Here is a 20,987-nt window from a genome sequence, read left to right on the forward strand (position 1 = left end):
GAGCATAAAACCATTTACCGGCGCGCTGGTGTTGTAATGTTTTAAATTCCAAAGTACTGGCTGCACCAAACACACAACCCGCACTCGCGGCCACAGACACTTGATTTGCACATTTAGTTTAACATGCACAGACTGCAGTGCTGCTCTAGGTACGAACCGTTTTACACAGACTATTAACAAAGTCGCCCTCTCCAGGCAGTGCAGGACGTGCATGATCTGTGATATGTATTCGGAGACTGCCGCACGATGAAAGGAGCAGTGGTCAGAGTGAGCATGATTTGAAACTCAAACAAAACCGTACCTTCTTTCAGTGTACCACCTGTGTCTGAAGCCAGCACAAGCCACGAGTCTGCAGACCGAGTGCGGCTTTTTATTAGACAAAATAATTAATGTACAGACTTTATGCCAAAAGTGTCAGTGAGACTGTGCCAGCCACGTGTTAACCTGCAAATTTACTTTTTATTGCTAGTGCACGATTATGACTCGGTATCACTGATATCAGACACAACAATGAGGATGTTTAGTGTAAAATGTCCTAAATACTGTGTGACATCCGGCCTCCCATGCTGCGGCACTGGCAATCGCAGCCGTCCGGTAGGAGGCCTGAAACTACCCGATGGAAGCAAATTTCATATGCCCAGCTCTTCAAGTGTTGCGCCCCACCCGACTAAGAAAACATCTGCGTACTTCCGAGGGGCCCGAGGAACACATGTCTGGTTCTGCCAGGGTCACCGAGCGCACAGTGACTGGACGCCGCTCTCCAGCGGCATGAGTGACACAAGTAAGCTGTGAACGGGACTGATGCATGATTTGCAGCGATTTACAACTGTCCTGAGCTCTAAGACAGTAAGACACAGCCTCTGATAGTGTGCCTGTCTACCTTACTGTGGATGCCTAGACAGCATAGTCAACCCACTCGTAAGTAGTGTTGCCACAATAGGGTTCCTGCCTTGGGAGGTGCTAGCACCTCCCCAGACAGGCTATAGTGTATTGGGACAGGGTGGGTTGAATGAAATGAGACACTGCCTGGGGCACATAAGGTGCTCCATGCATAGGCCGGTTCAAACCAGTTGCTGGGGCACTCCAGCCCCAGCTCTGGCGCAAAACTGGACAAAGGGAAAGGAGTGTAACCACCAGGTTCCACCCATGGGAGGGACCTAGCAGGTAATCCAGCCCCTTAGATTAGTAGAAAGCTAGGAGCTGTGTCTATAGACATGAGATTATCCTGAACTGAAACTCTGAAACGAAACTTTGGACCTTTGACATTCTACTGCAACTAGAAGACTGAAGAATCTCCCTTGTGGTCAAGGAGTGACCACCCTGTGCAAACAGGCACCATCAGTGACTTGCTGGTTTGCTTTGTCGACACTCCCGCCGGTGCCCGAAGACTTAGCGACGCAGCCTCTGGACTTCCAGACTTCTCTGACCCCGACCCACATCCACAGCAAAGCTGAGTCCCGTTTCGGACACGAGAGACGTGGGCCCGGACTACCTGCAGTACCTGCTTTTTGCTAACTGTGCAGCTTCTGAGGCGTCCTCGAAGTTGGGCATTGGGACTTGAGAAGCCCGAGCCGTAAGTGCACCGAAGCTCAGCCCTCCACGAGTGCCGCGTGGGGCCTGCGCCTGCATTTCTCCTCGACGCGTCTTCGCGGTTGCTAGCCCGTTGGCTAGTGGCCCTCCTGAAGACATCCTTTTGAAACAACACCGCTTGCCTGGTTGCTGGCTTGCTGCTGCTTCCCTGTAAAGGGGAAGCTCCCCAGACCTTGCTGGTCTGAACAGAAGCCGATCTTCCCTTCCTGCGTGGGTTGCCTTTGCCATGGCTTGGTGACTCCAATCCGGAAGCCGACACCGCCAACAGCGAGATCCTTCGTGGGACAGTCCATATCCAGCTCCTGGTCGTCGTCGACGCCTCCTGGTCCACGTGGCTGCAGAGATAAGCTTCACTTCTTCACCTGTTTGCATCTCAACATCGCCTGGTTCCTTCCTGGTCACTGGCTAGTGACCCAGGCTCTGTCCCTTCTGCTTTCAGGTTCTTCACTGCTCCGATCCACCCTTGGATCCATCCGGACATCTTCCTCCTGGTCGCCTGCAGCATCTTTGTGCAGATCTCCATAGGATTCGACGACGAAACCCGACACGAAAGACCACCTATGCACCCGGCTTCCCTGGGTGAGGTAACTAGAGTACTCCGGTGCTCCCGTGGGTAATAACTATCCAAGTGTCCTAGTTTAACTGGGTTTTCCCGTAGTCCATCCGGAAGTGCCCGAAATCAACTTACTTTGTAAACTTTACGTTCCTATTGAAAGTCTATGAGAACCCGCGAGTGTGTTTAGACACTGCACACGCATCCTGTGGGACTCCTACTTCCTAACCTTTGGTTGTTCAGTGTAGCCCCAGCGATTTCCTAGGCCTACTCACCTTTCCTGAAGTGGTTCTTATACCACTTACTTAGTATATGGTTCGTGAGGCCCCTAGGGCAGAATTGTATTTGTGCAACTTAAGGTATCCTTATTGAGTAACTTGTGCTGTATCTCGAACTCTGACCTCATAAAGAGTGCAGAGGGGTTGTGTTAGTAATAAATACATATATATTTTATATATACCTTGTGTGGTGTCCTTTCATTTGGTATTCAAGGGGTTATTATTGGTAAAACAATTGGCTTCACATGCTCTCTGAAGTGTTAGCCTAAGACTGCTTTGTCCATGCTACCACTAGGATAGCTGGTCTATAAGGTTGACTTTACAACCATCACCATAAGGGTTGTTTGGACTGATACAGGGTGCCCACTAGAATAGTGGACATCACATATCAGGCCAACTTCTCACATGGGGCACTATGCATATCACACAGTATTTTGCATTTACAAAACTTACTTCTTGAGGGGTGAGGGGATGGAGAGGTGGGGCTCCTCCTGTCTCTCCTCTGCACATGTATCCCCCCATGTATCTCACCCTGCTCTACCTTTGTCACTGACATCGGGAAAGGAAGCTCGGCTGTGGGGTAGGTATAACTGTTACCTTTACTCAGTACCCTGAGCTGCAATGCCATAAAGTTTGTAAGGTCAAATGATGAACGGTGTGCATGTGATGCCTACAATATGATCTTAAACAACAAGTACCGTGCTAGTCCCTCAAAACTAGGGCACCCAAACCTATCATTTTGTCCCATCCTTTGATGCCCCCTTCACAAATGTTCACAACATATACTCTATACCCTGGCATCTCACCCATAAAAAACAAGCTAGCAAGTGCCTAAACAATCTGACAAAATTAGGTTGATGGGAACTAGTGATGTTTATAATGAAGAGCATATATTGTGGCATAGACAACTTGCTGGTTGGACAGAGAAACAGGAAGACAGTATCATATAACTACATGAAATGCCCGGTTATTGACCGAGGTTTAAAACCTCACTTCAACCCAAAGGTCTATTAGCATTGTTTTAGTTTTATATAGCACAAACTCGAACCGAAGGTATTGGAGCACTTTACATGAGCACTATTTACATTACACAGTGTTTTTGATTGAAGTTTTACTTTTTTTACTTCGTAGTAAAAAAAAAAAAAGTGTAATTCCGTGGACAATGTTGACCGCGTCATAATACTTTTTTTTAAATATAAACTGTAAGCCTTGTTGCACAACAGCTCAACTGCTGTACAACATGTAAAAAATATTGACAAAGGCAATAGGTTTTGCATAGGCCAGTAGTCCCCAAACTGTGCGCCACCAAACTCAGCCAGGGGCACCGGGGTCAATACAAAACAATAAAGTTGCACACATTGTTCAGCAGTGAAGATTTGCAGATCTTTTCAATGAACTGCAGTTCCTATGACAGCCACTAGATGCCAGAACGAGCACATACCTCCAGAATTGGGAACAGCGACTCTAGTTTCATCATAGTGATTGCTGAAGGGCAAGTTCTACTTATCTGTGTTTCCCCTTTAGTAAGTCACATTATCCAGACAAGAAGCACCGTTTTTCAAAAGAATGGCACCCATGCCCTACACACTCAAGGTGACTCCGTTTTGCTTTCACTATTGCTCTCTCTCAGCTTTGCCGGAATACTGTTGATATTTTACATCAGGATTCTATTACAGGACCGGAGGCTTCAGATTATGCTTCTCAATCTTTACTGCATAAAACACAGCAGCCAATGAAAATTTATATTTTCAGTAAACAATAACAATAAAACTTCATTACCCATGAACACCCATGAGTATAGGCACGCCCCCACAGTCCATAAGAACCCCTTGCGTGCTCCCATCATCCTCTTTCTTTGCTGCTCACAAGCCAGAGTTAAGTGCACTTCCCTGTCCCCTCACTCTGCTTGTCGGTTTGGGGGTTGCTTGGAGGGATGTTTGATTAATTTTGTGTTATTAGGCATATGGGATTGCTGCGGCGCTGTCCGCTACATAATTGAGGACTTTATTGTGTATTTTCTGGCTGTGTTTGCTCCTACGTTTACTCGGTACCGCGCGAGGGTTGCACTCACCTCGCCGTACTTTCATTCCTGGGCCGTGTGACACTGGGGCTGCTCTCGCTGGGAGCGCACGCACTTTCAGTGCGATTGCGACGGTCTTTGACCGGCAAGGGGCCGCCGCGTCTCCTCACAAGGGCCCGTTACCGGCAGCCTGGGGGCGCGCAGAGGCTCCCTGGAACGCCCTGCGTTCAGGCCGGGTGGCTCACGGCCGACGCGCGCGCCCAAAAGCGCTTACCAATTGGGCTACTTTCTGGTAGGTTTTGGTAGCGTTTTGGGCGGCGCGCCTCGGCGCGTTTCCTTGGCTTTCAGGAACGCGCGTTTTGCACGTTCCACACACCGGCTTGCTCCTTGTTTGATCGCCAGGCTCACTGGTTGTACAAATTTTAGGGTCAGGAGTGGGCACACGCTCCCTGTATTTTCAGGACCTGGGTCTCTGACTTTGCTGATTACAGCCTTGCTGAGGGGGTTTGGGTACAGTTGCCTGTCTATTGATTATTGTGTGCAGTGGGTTGACCCCCCCCACCACCCCCAAGTACTGCCAGGGTTATTCCCTTGTGTTCTCTTGCCATTTCAACACCATGGAAGAATGGGTTCAGTACCCTGAAGAAGGAGAGGCAGATGGGGAGGAAAATAATGAAGGACAGCAGGAGGCTGTCCTGGAGGATAACATTGTAGAAGCTTTGGATGCCTCGGTTCAAGCTTCAGTTGATAAGGCCTTGGACAGGAAGGTCCCGCAGACTGTGCAACAGGCACTAGCAGTGGCCCTGCGCCCCATTCAAAAGCAATTGAAAGGCTTTGCTAAGCGCCATGGTTATGATAAACGCAAAAAGCAGAAGCGCGATGTTCCCTCTACCTCGGCTTCAGTTTCTGAGGGGCGGCAAATGTGGCCGCATGCGCAGTCCTTGGCTTCCCTGCCGGTTAAGGATGTCCCTACTCAGCCACGTTCTGGCGGCAAGGCGAAAAGTAAGCGTCTGGTTGTAGTGGACACGGATACCACCACCACCACGAATACGGATACCAATACGGACACTGATTCTTCGGAGGAGCAGCCTCCGCCCCCTAAGAAGGCCAGGCCGGCTCCCAAGACGGTGGAAGACAAGACCCCTAAGGCCTTTCACTTCGATCCTTCTGACATCGTTCACCCTCGGTCTTCGGACTGGGTTCCGCCAGCGGACGTCTCGGATTATATTCATGACCACCTCCGGAAGAGCTTCACTCGGGAGGTGCGCAACCGACTGCGGTCGGAATGCCCGCGTCCTGATATTCCGGACAGTGTCGCTGACACACCGGAAATAGACGCAAGTATGCTGACATTCCTTAAGAAATTTTCCAAGGATCCTAAGAGAGGGCTTGACAGGGCCTGGCGGGGCTGTCAAGACAAAATGCTTGATGTCATAGGGCCCCTAACGAAGATCCTAGAGATGGCCTTAGCGGCCAAAGAAGGGGCGACTCCTGTGGATCCTGACATCTTGGCTGAGTGGACTCAGCGCGCCATTTGCTTTCTGGGTAATGCGAATTGCGCTGTCTCTTCGGAGCGGCGCAAATCCTTACTAATGCGCATGGACAGCAACTTAACGGAACTGGCGGAGGCAGAACCGGGCCCTCTGGCCGGTGGGTGTCTCTTTGGAGACAGGTTCGTGAAGGATGTCACCAAGTATGTGGGCACCTTCACCGCATTGGATAAGGCCCAGAGTGGTATTAAGCGCGCCCTCACGCAGGGTGTTTTCAACAGGGCCGGGCGAGGCGGGGGTCGCTCGTCAGGCCGAGGGTTCCAGAGAGGCTCCCAGAGAGGTGATTTTGGCCGCGGCGAGTGGGACTCTACCCGCGGAGGAACCTTCTACCCATCGCGAAGAGGCTTCAACAAAGGCCGTTTCCAGTCGGGAAACAACAGGGCGAATTTCAAGGCCCATCAAAGTTCCGGTGAGTCTGACGGATGTGTCTTTCCTTCCTTTGGGGGGTCGCACGCAGCATTGCCTGCAACAATGGCAAGTGTTGACTCAAGATGTTTGGGTCTTGCAGACTGTTCAGGGATTCAGGCTGGATTTCTACTCTCCTCCTGCGCAAGCGTTCCCCCCGCCAACTCTCCATTTTTCCCAACTAGATCACAGTTTTATAGAGGCAGAGGTGGCAGACTTGCTGAGGAAGGGCGCGATCGCTTTTTGCCAGAGAAGTCCTCGCGGCTTCGCCAGCAATGTCTTTCTGGTCCAAAAGAAGGGAGGTGGCAACAGACTTGTACTCAACCTCAGAGATTTCAACCAGCACCTGGTGTACAACCATTTCAAAATGGAGGGTATCCACATGTTAGCGGATTTGTTACAAGAAGGAGATTGGTTAGTGCGTTTAGATCTGAAAGACGCATATCTTTCTATTCCAATTTTTCCTCCACACCGCAGATTCCTGCAGTTTCAGTGGAACGGCCGGTGGTACGAGTACTTGGCTCTTCCTTTCGGTCTCTCCTCGGCTCCCTGGTGTTTCACCAAGGTAATGAAACCAGTGGTGGCCTTCCTCAGAGAGAGGGGTGTGCGCATGATCATTTACCTAGACGACATTCTGATCATGGCTCAGGACCGGTCAGTGTTGCAGCAACACTTGACCATGACTATTTCCTTGTTGCAAAGCCTGGGGTTTGTGATAAATCTAGCGAAATCAGTGGTGATTCCGGCTCAGGTGATAGATTTTCTGGGGTTCACGGTCAACTCCCTCACGGCGCAGCTGCTTCTTCCACAAGCGAAGTTGAGGGACCTGAAGAAGGAGATCAGGAAACTGTTGGACAGTCAATTGGTCTCGCTCAGAACCCTGGCCAGGATTGTAGGAGTCCTGGCGTCCTCTATCCAGGCGATATTTCCAGGTCCTTTGCACTACAGAGCCCTCCAACGTCTGAAGATCAGACACCTTCAGAGGGGTCTCTCGTATACGGACTCAGTTCCGCTTACGGACGAGGTTCGGCACGAACTCCAATGGTGGCTAGGCCACGTGGATGCCTGGAACGGCAGAGCGATCTTCGGGTCGCGACCGGATGTGGTAATCGAGTCGGACGCCAGCAGATGGGGCTGGGGCGCGCGCTGTGGAGAGGTTTCCACAGGCGGCAGATGGTCATCTCAGGATCTGGAACTTCACATAAACTGTTTGGAATTACTGGCAGGATCGTTCGCGGTCCGCACATTATCCCCGAAGCAGACATCATGTTGCATCCTCCTGCGCCTGGACAATGTGTCCGCAGTGAGGTATATCAACAAGTTGGGCGGCAAGAGGTCGTCTCTTCTTGTCCAGATAGCCAAAGAGTTTTGGCATTACTGTCTGCAGAACCAGATATCAGTCATAGCGGAGTACATCCCGGGTCAGGCCAACCAAGTGGCAGACTGGCATTCCAGACACTTGAGGGATTACAGCGACTGGAAGCTGCTTCCCCAGGTCTTTCTCTGGTTGCAGGCGATTTGGGGTCCTTTTCAGACGGACCTGTTCGCATCCAGGTTGACGTATCAACTTCCCCGGTTCTTCAGCTGGAGACCGGATCCGATGGCAACGGCGACGGACGCATTTCTCCAGGATTGGTCGGAGGGAACCCAGTATGCATTTCCCCCCTTCCTGTTGATTCCCAGAGTAATGACTCATGTGATACGGCAAGCGGCGGAGATTGTCATGGTGACTCCGTGGTGGACATCACAAGCGTGGTTTCCCAAGTTGTTGCAGTGGAGCTGCGACCGCCCCCGGCTACTGCCGGATTTGAAGTGGTTGTTGCAGGGCCCTCGTCAGGAACAGCACCCGTTGCTGTTGGAGGGCAGGTTATCCCTGATGGCATGGAGGCTTTCAGGGAACAGTGGCAAATGCCAGGAATTTCGGACAAGGCTGCTGACTTTATCAAGCAGGCTTGGGCACCTTCCACCAGGAAGCGATACTCCGCTGCCTGGAAGAACTGGGTGGATTGGTGCGTGGGACGACGTCTGGATCCCGTGGGGGCAGGTTTACCCCAAGTGTTGAACTTTCTGTCCGAGAAGGCGGCAGGAGGCCTAGCGTATCGTTCGGTCAACAACTTTCGCTCAGCCCTCTCGGCGGGGCATGCCCTGGTGGATGGTAAACCAGTAGGCATGCATCCGGTTGTTTGTAAGTTGTTGAAGGGCATCAGGGTGGCCAACCCTCCCAAACCCAAGTATACGGGTTTGTGGGATGTCTCAGTGGTGATTTCTTTGCTCGACAGATGGCCGGTTAATTCTCTCCTGTCTAGGAAGCAATTGTGGGCTAAATTAGCCATGTTACTTTGTCTCTCCTCTTGCAGAAGATCTTCGGATGTCAGAGCGCTCGACGTAACAGGTAGAGTGTTTACCCCGGAAGGGGTTTCTTTTCATATTACGGGTCGTACTAAGACAATGTCTCGACATATATCTTATAATGCTTTTCCTGATAATGAAAAACTATGTGTGGTCCATTGTTTGAAGACCTACGAGGAATGTACGAAGGCCTTGCGGCCGCAGGGCTGTTCACAATTATTGATTTCTGTTCAAAAGCCCTTTAAACCAGTGGCGGCTGCCACTATTGCTAGATGGCTTCGGTTCATTATGAAGGAAGCTGGTGTTGATACAAATATTTTTGGTGCTCATTCAGTTAGAGGCGCGATGGCGTCCAAGTCATATGGTTTAGGATCCAGTATCCAAGATATTATGCATTGTGCAGATTGGTCCTCTGATTCAACGTTTAAGACGTTTTATTACAAGCCGGTGGGAGATATTACTTCTGTGGTATTTAATCAGCGTTAAACTAGCATAATCTGAAGCCTCCGGTCCTGTAATAGAATCAAAAATTTGCTAGCATTCGCGACAAGAATTTTCAATTCTATTAAGGACACGGAGGCGAGGATTATCCCACCCGGCTTAATGTACTGTATGTATTAAGCTTACCCACCCTTTTATGCAAGGATTACGGTGGTGTTGTTTCCTTTATTTCAGGATCTGATAAGAAGTCGGATTAATCGACTCCGGAGGTCAGGATGTTCCGCCTGAAGATGTTCTTCCACGTTGGAGGATTGTGACTGTTCAAGTTTTGTTGGACTTGTTTCGCCTCAAAGAAAGAGGATGATGGGAGCACGCAAGGGGTTCTTATGGACTGTGGGGGCGTGCCTATACTCATGGGTGTTCATGGGTAATGAAGTTTTATTGTTATTGTTTACTGAAAATATACATTTTCATTGGCTGCTGTGTTTTATGCAGTAAAGATTGAGAAGCATAATCCTCGCCTCCGTGTCCTTAATAGAATTGAAAATTCTTGTCGCGAATGCTAGCAAATTTTTGACTCTCTTTTGAAGTAGAGAAATATGCTGGTATTAACATGTTTTTCTGCATTCAGTCCAGTGTTCGTAACAGTCAGTCTGGCCTTTAAATTTCAATAGTTTCTCAGGATTACCCCTGTAACAAATTGTGTGATATCATTTTGATTCCAGAATGTATGCAGTAGGGATTTACATGCTCCTTCTTCCGGTATCTGGTGGTGTACAGAAACAACAAGCTGTCTGGATTGCATTTGGCACTTTAATGTATTCTCTTTCCCTTCGTTGTGGATTGATGCTGCATTAGCCTTCGTTATATAAGGTCTCCGCTAGAAGGCTGATGAATGAGCATTTACAGTGTGTACTATACAAAACCAAACCATAACTCACAGTCAGGTAAATCAATGGCTAAAGTGGGTCTACGTTGTGCCCCATTCCATGTGTTGTGGTGAGTAGAAGCAAAATGTGAATGACACCACAGAAGACTAATAATGGATGAATAGGACAGGCAGAAAGCCCCTGAAAGTATGTTTATTACATTATTTTTTTTTATTAAAAACAAAAGGTTGGAGGTAATGCCCAACCTAAAACTTTCCTCGTAGTGACAAATTAAATAATGCAGTTTTCCCTGTCCAGGAGAGGTGTCCAGTGCACTGTCATATCCAGATTTAAAGACACCTCTTGATTAAGAATATGGTCTCAAGCCAGAGACTCATCTAGCGATATAACAGTTCTTTTTTTTTTTTGCGATTCGACTCCTCCACCGGCAAAAGAAAGTAATATAATGAGGAGCTGCGGCCAACAGGCAATCGGGCAAGGGAGACGTAGGCTCGAAAAAGTTTGGGAACCACTGTCAAACGCATAACCTATAGACTTTGCCAATGCTTGTTAAGTCCAGTCACAGTACATGCTTGGTGTTTCCAGATAGACAGCTAATGTTAATGTATACTTTGGGTCTGCCTAAATTGTTTGACTAATTACTGTAGGCAAAGATGACATGGTTATGTTTATGTTCAAGTTACAGCCAACAAGCTTGCATTATTGAATATTAAATGCAGCAACGTAGGTAGGAGGCCTCACATTTTACATTCTGAAAGACTTGACAGAGTCTATAAGCTTAATCTTTTGATTGTGAAAAGCCTGTTTATTCCAATAGATTTATAAAGTGGTGTTTTTAGGATTTAAGGCTGCTGGAGTGCAACCTGCCACTTGGCACCTCGCAGATAACAGGATCAGACTACATTTAGAAGATTAGAAGATCCCTCTTCTACTTATTTGTACCCTGTTCAATCTGTAAGGCCCTATATGTGGGGTGACAATTTGTAATTCCACCTGAAATCTTAAAAACATTTGAAATTTTTAGTAAAGTATTTAGTTGTTTGATCATTAAAGTACATTTACCGTTTAAAGAAAAACACTGGTTGGACATTAACTTTAACTTTGGGCGAATTTTGCGGATCCGCGCGAAATGGCAAAAAAATCCGTGAATTTTCCCACAAACTCGCGGATTTTTTGCCATTTGCAATAATGTGATGTCATGTACCCTAGTGTGTGTGTGGCGGGCCAAACGGACGGGGCTTCCATGCGAGTTCACATGCCTCTTGTTTATAAAGGGTCAGAGACCGATCAGAGCAGCAGATGTGAAGGAAGCAGCCTCCTGATCACAGGAAGTACATGGGGATTGCACTCGAGAAACTCGTGGATGCAAAGACCTCCATCAACGATTACATCTAATTGTAGGCGGTAGATATGGGGAGGAAGCACACCTGCCTAGTCTCGACCATGCTCACTAGTTGTTTGGGCTGATTATAATGCGTGACTGAATTTGAGCTTCAACTCGGGCACCTGCTTTATGTATATCTGTAAGTGCTTCCTGTTGAGGTTTAATTTTTGTGACAGGAGCATCGTGCCAGAATGAGTCCTGCCTGCATATTTATCCACGAAGATGCCACCCTCTACTGAATAAAAAAAAGAAAATCCGCTCGTTTTTCGGCAATTTCACGCGATTCGCGGATCGCGAAATTGCCGAAAATCCGCGAGCGGAACGGATTTTGCACCCATAGTTAATTAACTTATTGTGGGCTACTCTGTTCTGAACTCCTTCCCTACAGTGCCTCCATAAGTCAGCCTGGAATGCTCTGCAACAGTACCCTGAGAGTTAGATTTTACATTGTAAACTCTTTGATAAATGCACAAGGAAGGGGATTTAAACTCTGAACTCAATCAGAAATCGAAGGGGAAATGGTTTTACACTGAGAACTATGTGACAGTCGTAATAACTTCCTTTAACGCAAGACACAAGGGATGGTCCACACGTTGTTTAACACTAAGAGACAATATAAAACCTATCTATAGTTCAGGTGGTGCTAAAGGTTTGTTTCTTTGTGTCCATCTGTAATTTTATGTTTGGTATTTAGTAGTGTGTCAAACTACTTTTTCTTGTTTAAAGTAATAACACTGGACAACAATTACGCATAAGCTTGAACTTTGTGCAGAATTAACTTTCATGTAAACATTTTGGTTGATTTAATTCATTCTTTTGGCTTTATTTCAGTTTTTAATCTATGCCGATATTAAATTCCTGCTATAACAAATTGGAAGTAATCTGACATTCCCCTTAAACTTCGGGAATGTCTTCCTTTAGCTTCATGTCTGATGACGAATGACGTTCTGAAATTGAATGCTGATAAAATGGAAGTGTTGGATCTAGAGAATCATCCTAGCGCTCTGTTACTGGTTGGTGGCCCACTTCCAGATCCTGCGACCAAAAATGTTGGTGTTACTCTCAGCGCTGATCTAACCTTCTGTCTATATGTGTATGTTACTCCCCTTGAAGAGTTCAGAGCTGTAGGGAGAAGGTTGATGAACCAGGTAGCCATCTCATTCTATTTAAATTATAATAGTGCTGTCTTGCTTGGCTTATTTAAGTCTCTCGTGTCACCTTCTGATTGTGCAAAATGCAGCTGCACTTCTGTTACCTATTTTACCGAAGTACACTTCTGTTACTTCCCAGCAGGACTTCCTCCACAAGTTATAAGTGAATAAACAGATCTTTTACAAAACACATTATGCTTGGTGGACCCTGAGCATCTCAGCTCTCTGCTTCAGCCCTACATACCTTCTCAAATGCTTCCTTCCTCTTCTTATGCACTCATGGCTGAGCCCATGTTTCATCGACCCAAAGTACATAGATTCTCTTTTCTTGGTTCTCACTCATATTCTCAGTACATAAGATGTACAAGTCTCTGCCCATGTGAGTACAGGGAGGGCAGTGAGCCTGTAAAACTGTAGAGGGCAGCACATTAAATCCAGCCCTATTGGCATTGCTAGTGCTTGCTAAACGGACTAAGGAGTCTGATTAATGTTACTGTTAATAAATAAAATATGTTCCTAATGTTAATTTCATGCACTGACAGGCCTCAAAAGATCTACTCGCGCACTAGCTTTGGCGAGTCAGATTTTATCAGATCAAGCTATTTTAGCACCCACTCCTCCGTTCTGGCGAGTGACCTTAAGCTGGAAGGAACAGGGGTTCTGTTCCTTCAGAAAGTAATGAGCAATAAAGCTGCCTTTAAATCTTGTTTTTATGTTGACACATTTGCTGTGTGTTCAAGGACAGAGGTCAAATGTCAGTTTGTCTTTTTACTAATTGTTTCTTATCTTTTACGGGAAAAAGTTGTTTACTTTTCTTTCTCTTATTACAGTTAGAGGTTTTTGTAAAGTGAGCTCTATGAGAATCATTAAAAAACAAAAGGCTGTAAGATGTCAGGGTTTTTTCCAATACACAACATGTAAACAGCTTGTAAATAAAAAGTACAAGTATTTCAAAATATATCAGCAATTACGAAAGAACACTATTTTGTAATTCAGAAGTTTGATGCAAACAAAGATTTAAAACCAAAGGAAAACAAATCAGAACACTTTACTTGGTGATGCTGATGCGCAAATGATAAATATTTGTAGTAACTTGATTTTAAAACATTATAAACTATATAGTTTTATCAGTAAAACCACGTCAGTGGGAAATGTTGTGGCCATTTCAATGGAAAACCTGCTGATTGCAGATAAGCCTGCAACACCTTCCTGCTTCAGGTGTGTATTTATTAAAAGTGATAGTTTTTAAACATGATCTGAGAAACATTTCTGCCCCCCCCCCCTTGTCACAATGCAGTTAATGAACTAAGAGGCAAGTCAGCAGTTGTGTGACTAGATTGGTATTTTATATAGAGCAAGACTGGGGTCTATTAAATCAAACAAAAGTGTTTTTTTACAGCAGACTTGCTGATTGTGTGTGTTTGAAGGTGCCCTAATATGCGATAAAGATGAAAATGGTGGCTCCGTGATTTAAAATATTTGCCCAGGATCACATCATTTGAAACCAGTTTATGGGTCAAGAGCATTATTAGGTCAAAATAGATAATTTAAGTCACTAGACCTGCCGATCTAGTAACATTTTAATGATTTTTTTAGGTTTGACTGAGCCTTTATTTAAGTATTCACTTCACAGCAATAAGGTGACAAAAGCACACGAGAAACACGTTTTGCCCAACATAAAAAACTAGTCAAGTAGGGGAACTGGGAAGAGATGACTGCTTGCTCCTAGACCTGTAACGTTCCTACTGTCACACATTTCAATTACTAGATAACTAGAGTGGGATCACTGTCCCTTGAGTTAATAGCCAACAAGTGATGGGTTCCAGCAATTACTTACATTTAGTATATTTTTAATTTTAATCTGATAACAAAGTACTTCCAAGTCTTAGCCCCAAAAAATGGGATTAGAGGAATAGGTTATAAATAACACTTCCAAATGCACTCAATTTGAACACAATTGGAGCCAAATATTTAAAATAATTTCTCTTTATGTGTGTATTCATTTTTATTGAATTAACATGAATTACAATAATAAATAAAAAGAATATATTTACGGTCATCATGTACATAAGTTAGAAAAATAGATCAAATACACAATAGGGGTCATAAATATAAGATAAAAATATGGTTAAGATTAAGTGGCACAAGACCCTAACATTTTATAGGCTTGGGCTAAAAATGTCAGTAATTTTATAATAAAACAGTTATCTTGAAATGTAAAATAGTACTTGACTGTGTGCGTTGAATGCTTAAACATCAGACATAAATATAGTTTTCTTTAACACAAACGTTTTGGGCAAGCACACAGTATATCCATTATCTTAATGCCATGGTTTCCAACTTTCCTACTAGAATCCCGCAACTATCCTCATCAGCGAAATACCACTCTATTGGGGGTCTTGCTCATTTCGTTTTTAGGTCTCGCCTGATCCAGCGCATGCGCTGTTCTGGCGAGACATTAAGTAACTGCTTAGAAAACTGCTACTTCCCGACCACCAGGTTGCCAGACAGCGCACAAGCACGCGCAGTGCTGCGCGTGCATCCCTTGCGTGCTTCGCATCATCACGATCACTTTCGCTTTCACAGCGATTGTGATCGTGATGACTTTCTCTATTTCACCGCCGAACCTGTGAAGGAAACACTCACTATCCTGAAACTTCCTCCTCCCTCCCCCTGCCTTCCACACAGCGCAAGCTTCCAACCGCCCACTGCCCACGTTTACTTTGCGTCCTCAGGATTTAATTTCACTTTCCTTATTTGCAAACGGCCGCTTTCTTTACTCTCCTCCTCCTGTCCCGGCATTTAATTTCACTTACGCGGGCGATAAGTTGTAGCTGTTTACGTTTTTTGCAAACTATGTTTAATTTTGATCAAAGGCTGACTTTTATTTACAGGCAGAAGTTCTACATTAAAGCAGTGATTATTTCTAAAACATCTCGACATAGTTTGTGTAAAGAGGGCTTTGTGACACCCTCAAGCTGTAACTAAAAATAATGGTTACTTTCCTTCCCCCTCTACCTGGCCGGCGTTTTCACTCTCCTCCCTCTGACCCGGCTTTTAATAACCACATAATTGTGTAGCGTTTACTTTTTTTACCGATTATTGTGCTTAAACAAAATACATCCCCCCTTGCTCTCCCTGCCTTCCACACAGAGCACGCGTGACGCACAACTGCCATTTGGCTTCTTCCTGCGTTCCCCCTGCCTTCCACACAGAGGGCCGACAGAGCCATCCTCTTTCAGTAACACCTCATTTTCAGAAACAGCGTGTGCATCCTGCTTCTTTAGCTCCTTTCTCTCTGCTGGAAACAGACAGCCGGCGCCACTGGGGCAATCTAGACAGAGCCATCCTGTTTAATGAATGTTTAGGGGAATTCACGTGTCTAAAGGAAACAAACCCCAAGGGACAAGAGAGCAAAAGCCAGACACAGACATCAGCTTTAATTAACGTTTCTCCTCTAAAGTTAATTATTTTACGCTAAATTATAATGTTTTGGATTAAACAAAACCCTGGACTTTTTAAAGGATACTATCTTAGGCAGTATTGTTAGCGTAAACATTTTTTATCCATATAATGAGATTTAAAATTAAGGACAGAAGTAAAATATGGGAACTCGTGTTATGGCAGGACCATTATATGTTAATGTAGGGTCTTATGAAACATTATAGTTATTTAAAAAACACCTCGGCATATTTTGTGTAAACAGGGCTCTGTGACACCCTCAGCCTCCTACGAAAAAAAACGGTAAGTGTGCTCATTCCTCAGCCTGGTCGCTATGTTATCTTTATTAGCGGCTATGTTAGGCTTTCTCACCCTAATGTGGCTTTAACTAAGCACAGAATTATGTTGTGTGTACTGTTTTAAGCAAGTTTTTTGCTTATACAAAACATCATGTGTTAATGTAGTGTCTTCAGTACAATCATAGCTGTTATTTACTAAACACCTTCACATTGTTTGTGTAAACAGGGTTCAGTGACACCCTCAGCCTCATACTTAAACTACCGCTGAATGTGCTCACCCCTCAGCCTGGCCGCCATGTTAGCCCTCCTCCCCCTAACACAGCTTTAAATAAACACACAAATATGTAGCGTTTACTAACGTGTGCAAATTTGTGCTCATACAAAAAACATGGCACAATGTCCATAAAGTAATGTACCTTTTTACTTTCCCACAAATCAAAAACAGTGCATGTGCGAACAATTAATTGCTCTTACTCCTCTTTCCTTACTTTTACCCGCCTCACACACAAAGAACACTTCCACCCGTCCACATCTACTTTGCGTCCTCACATCCGATGGCACCATTAGAGCACTTAAAATCCTTGCATGTTCCTTAGGCGTTAAATAAATATGCCTCTGTGCCAGTTTTTATTACATAAAATATGTAGCTAAGGATAAAGCAACTGTGTGCCTAAGCTTATTTTTAAAAACAAATAATAGACTCCTACTACAAATACCGCTGAATGTGCTCACCCCTCAGCCTGGCCACCATGTTAGCCCTCCTCCCCCTAACACAGCTTTCAATAAGCACACAATTATCTAGCGTTTACTGTCGTGTGCAAATTTTGGCTCATACCAAAAACATGGCGCAATGTCCATAAGTAATGTACCTTTTTATTTTAGCACAAATCCAAAACAGTGCATGCTCGATCTCTACACACCTCTCTCTCTACACACCTCTATCTCTCTCTCTCTCTATCTCTCTACACACCTCTCTCACTACACACGTCTCTAACTCTATCTATACACACCTCTCAATCACTCTACACACCTCTCTCTAACTCTCTCTCAATGAATGACAAGCTGAGTAGCTACTTACTGGTCTCCAGCAAGCAAACATGGTACCAACAATGTATAAACAAGCACTGCCATAGCCAATAGGTCTCGTTTATGCTTTTGGCATTGTAAATGACAATGCCTTTTTTTTTTTTTTTTTTAAACAACACATTAATAAAAGGCATTGTAATCTACAATGCCAATGGCTCAAACTCTAGTCAATGCGAGATCTATTGCATTGCAAATGTTTGTTTAACTATGTGTTCATTCCCAGTATAGCTTGGTAAAGCAGAAACAATGGGATTATATTTCAAGACTTCCGGGTCCACTGCTAAACTTCATCCACCATCTACAATGGTAACTACCCACATGGTAGTTGGTCTGATTTTGTATTTCAATTGGACATCTACGTCCTTTAGTTTGGACGCTTTGCTCTCCAAAGGCAGCAGTTGGGACAGCCAAAGCAAACTCCAGTTCGGAGACAGTATGACAGAGTAAGAACACCTCGATAAATTCAATGCCAAGTCAGAGCTATAACTTTCAAAGAGGCTAGGTTCCCGATTTCGAAGAAGGTTGTACAGACTGCACCTCCTCCGCCTTCCCTGCCCTCCATATAACCATCTTCTGAAGCCTCAATCAGCACATTGTGGCAGAGAGCCAACAGTGTCCAGCTATGGGATAATTATTATTCCTTCCCAGGGCTTTAAGTGAGCCGGGTCTGAGCACCGGCAGTTTTTTAAAGGGGGCCTGGAAAGGGGTCTCTATCGGGCTCTGTTTTGTGTCCTGACACAGGCGGTCCGTTTTTTTCCAGCCCGCAGTAACAGCAGGCACATGGATGTGCACTGCTCACTTCTCACTAGTGGAGGAGTTACGGCATGAGGTCATGCCAGGTGAGCATTGTAGGGGAAGGGGAATCCTTTAAAGAGAGTCATTTTCTCTCTGGATTTCCCTTCTCTTTTTGAAACGCAGGAGCAGCAACATTGTCATGATATCACCAGGGCTGTAAGTGGAAGCTTTTTGAATATTATATGCAAGCCACAGTTGCTGCTTATTTATCTTATGCAACTTACAACCATGGACAAAGCCAATAGTCCTGACTTGTAGGTATTTTGTTACTTGTATCATATCTGGATGCAATGACAGAAACAGCAAAATACAAGTCAGGCGGCACACTATGCTAATCAAAGATTTTTGGCCTACGTGTTTTAGCCACGCCCTTAATTGCATTGGCCGCGCCCCTTTGAGGGGTCCCCCCAATTTTTCCCCACTTAAAGCCCCGTTTCTTCCACATAATACCCACACCCGTCACTTTGACACATACTTTCTTACACACTATATGGCTCAACCTCAATGGCCCTTCTCTGGTTAACCTGCCCTTGCTACTGTAAAGCAGCACCTTATCGTTTACGTATCAAATCCGGCCTTTACACCTCAAGACATTGTCTGATTCAAATTAGAGCGAGGCTGCAGTTGAGCTTTAACATTGTGAATATGAGCCGAAAATTCTCAGCACACACAAGTGCCACTGTCAAAAATCCGGTCTGCTTTAAAGAGCCACACGTGAGCCCTGAGGGGCCACGTAAAGGGTAAGTACACTTCACTCCGCAGGATAACTTCTCCTGCCCTTGCCCCAAGGGTAGCTTTCAATTTAACCCCTAGACCGCACCCTACTCTCCGCCCCAGGTGCTCACCGGCTCGCTGGCTTTCCCACGCTGATAAATGCTCGCCCTATGTACGCCGCCATCGCTTCCCTGTTCCGTCACTGTACGTAAGGTGAACAAGACGTCACACGTTAGCCGGTTTCAAACTACCAATGAGAGCGCCCCTCGGCTCGCGAGATGAGGCACGGGGGCGAACTGCGCGTGAGCCGTCAGGCTCGAGACAGATCCCAGTATGCAATAGCGCGTGCATTAATCACCTGCAAGATGTATCCTTTTTGAAGCTGAGATAGTGGTCTTTTCAGATATGGAGGTCTATCATACTTTTGCTGTTTTAAAGGTCTGTTAACGTTGCCTCACATAACATGGGTGACGCTGCCCCATGCCCGAGTGTTTACCGGAGATATTTTCTATTGTTATTAAAGAAAATGAATCGGAGAGAAGTGAAAAGAATATTGGAAAGTGTGAACTCCCCCCCACATTTACTGTTTTATTTCTTGTCGCTGACTGAAAACAGCATTCATGTTGGAAAGATACCCATGTGCAGCCAGTAGAAGCTAGTGGCAACGTTTATAATGCCCGTGTGTTCCACGTCGGCGAGCAACAAAGTAAGAGTAGCTATTAATGGCACAATTACTCAAAACACATCACTTGAAAGCACCCTTCCAGTCACTGACTTCTGTCCTGCATAGATCATCAGGAAATGGTAATTCAGTGGGTTATGGTAATTACTGCAGAAATGTGTGTGTGCATGTTGCGCATGTTTGAATCTCTACAATTTCTACTTGTCCTTTCAGCTATCCAAAGTCCCTAAATGAGCCACCCTAGTTATTATAGCTCAAGTAAACAAATAATTTAGCAGCAAGCACTATACAGATACGTTCTGAGAATAGAGGGCTTCTAGCATAGATATTGTGAATTGTTTAATCTTGTACTTCTAAAATGTTTGAAATCGAACTTGCGCTAACATAACCCAAGATGCACTGTCCTCCATTTTGAAATGACAATTGCAATCTTCTCACTAAAAGACAGTGAGTGTTCCCAGGAGCTTCTCACAATGTTGTACCCAACCAAGGACATCCCAACGGTCCCAGGCTATTGTTTATACAATGTATCGACTCATGTGCTTGAATAAACTGTGAGAGCTTCTGTGTTCAATGTAGTAGTATCATGGGGGAATCCTCAAATGAATTCTGTAGTAAAAGGTTTTTTCTTGCTTGTTTCTTATTGGTGCATATCCTGAGAACCATTTAAGCAATGTTTGAAATCGTTTGTCTAAAGACCTCTAAATGGACCTACTTTTCCACTGTAACTAGGATACTCAATTACCCTCTCCGTAATTGGGTCTCCGAATCTATGCTTGATTTTGCATTTAACTTTACTGAGTTCTCTGTACTTATGATTTGTACTCTTTGTTGCTAATCATGCTTTTGAGATACTTCCTGTATTCTGCTTAACAATACGTTATATAAAACTCCTTTAATCTTGACCCATGTCTGTCATCCTTACCGAAAATGCTACAGTTCTGATTCTGGGTTTGGGCTCTTTAGAATTAGAGATGGGTCCAGTCGGGGAGCACCAAAGTCTGAATAGGGATTACACCGCTCCTGGTCCGAGCCGTTGGTATACCCTTGGTAAGGTTATGAGAAGACTGGTTTTCACACCAACAATGCTAACCGCCCAACAAGATGTTTATACTCTCATTTATCAGTATTGTGAAGGTGTCTTCTTATTGATGCCTACATTTTTAATTTCTTGTGTTATGATTAACAAAAGAGGCTGCTGCTTTGTGTGTATACATGCATCCATTGATGTAGTACGGATTGTTTGCACTCCCATGCGCTTTTTCCTTGCTCATTGAACTGACATCCTACTACGCCATTAAAATGAAATAAACTAAGTACACTTGGCTAAAAATGTATGCTTCTTTCAATTTCATGCAG

At 45.1% G+C, this 20,987-nt stretch overlaps 1 protein-coding gene across 1 annotated transcript in view; it reads right to left on the reverse strand.

Moving 5' to 3' along the window:
* Positions 1–19,216, reverse strand: part of PISD (phosphatidylserine decarboxylase) — a 290,490-nt gene extending 271,274 nt beyond the window's left edge. The window contains exon 1 of the mRNA XM_078667731.1: positions 19,078–19,216. Within this exon, the coding sequence (XP_078523857.1) occupies positions 19,078–19,130 (53 nt within the window). The 5' untranslated portion in view covers positions 19,131–19,216. The remainder of the gene's footprint in view (positions 1–19,077) is intronic.
* Positions 19,217–20,987: the final 1,771 nt, after the last annotated feature.

The sequence above is a fragment of the Lissotriton helveticus genome, chromosome 11 (genome assembly GCF_964261635.1).
Source record: "Lissotriton helveticus chromosome 11, aLisHel1.1, whole genome shotgun sequence".
In the NCBI taxonomy this organism is placed as follows: Eukaryota; Metazoa; Chordata; class Amphibia; order Caudata; family Salamandridae; genus Lissotriton; species Lissotriton helveticus.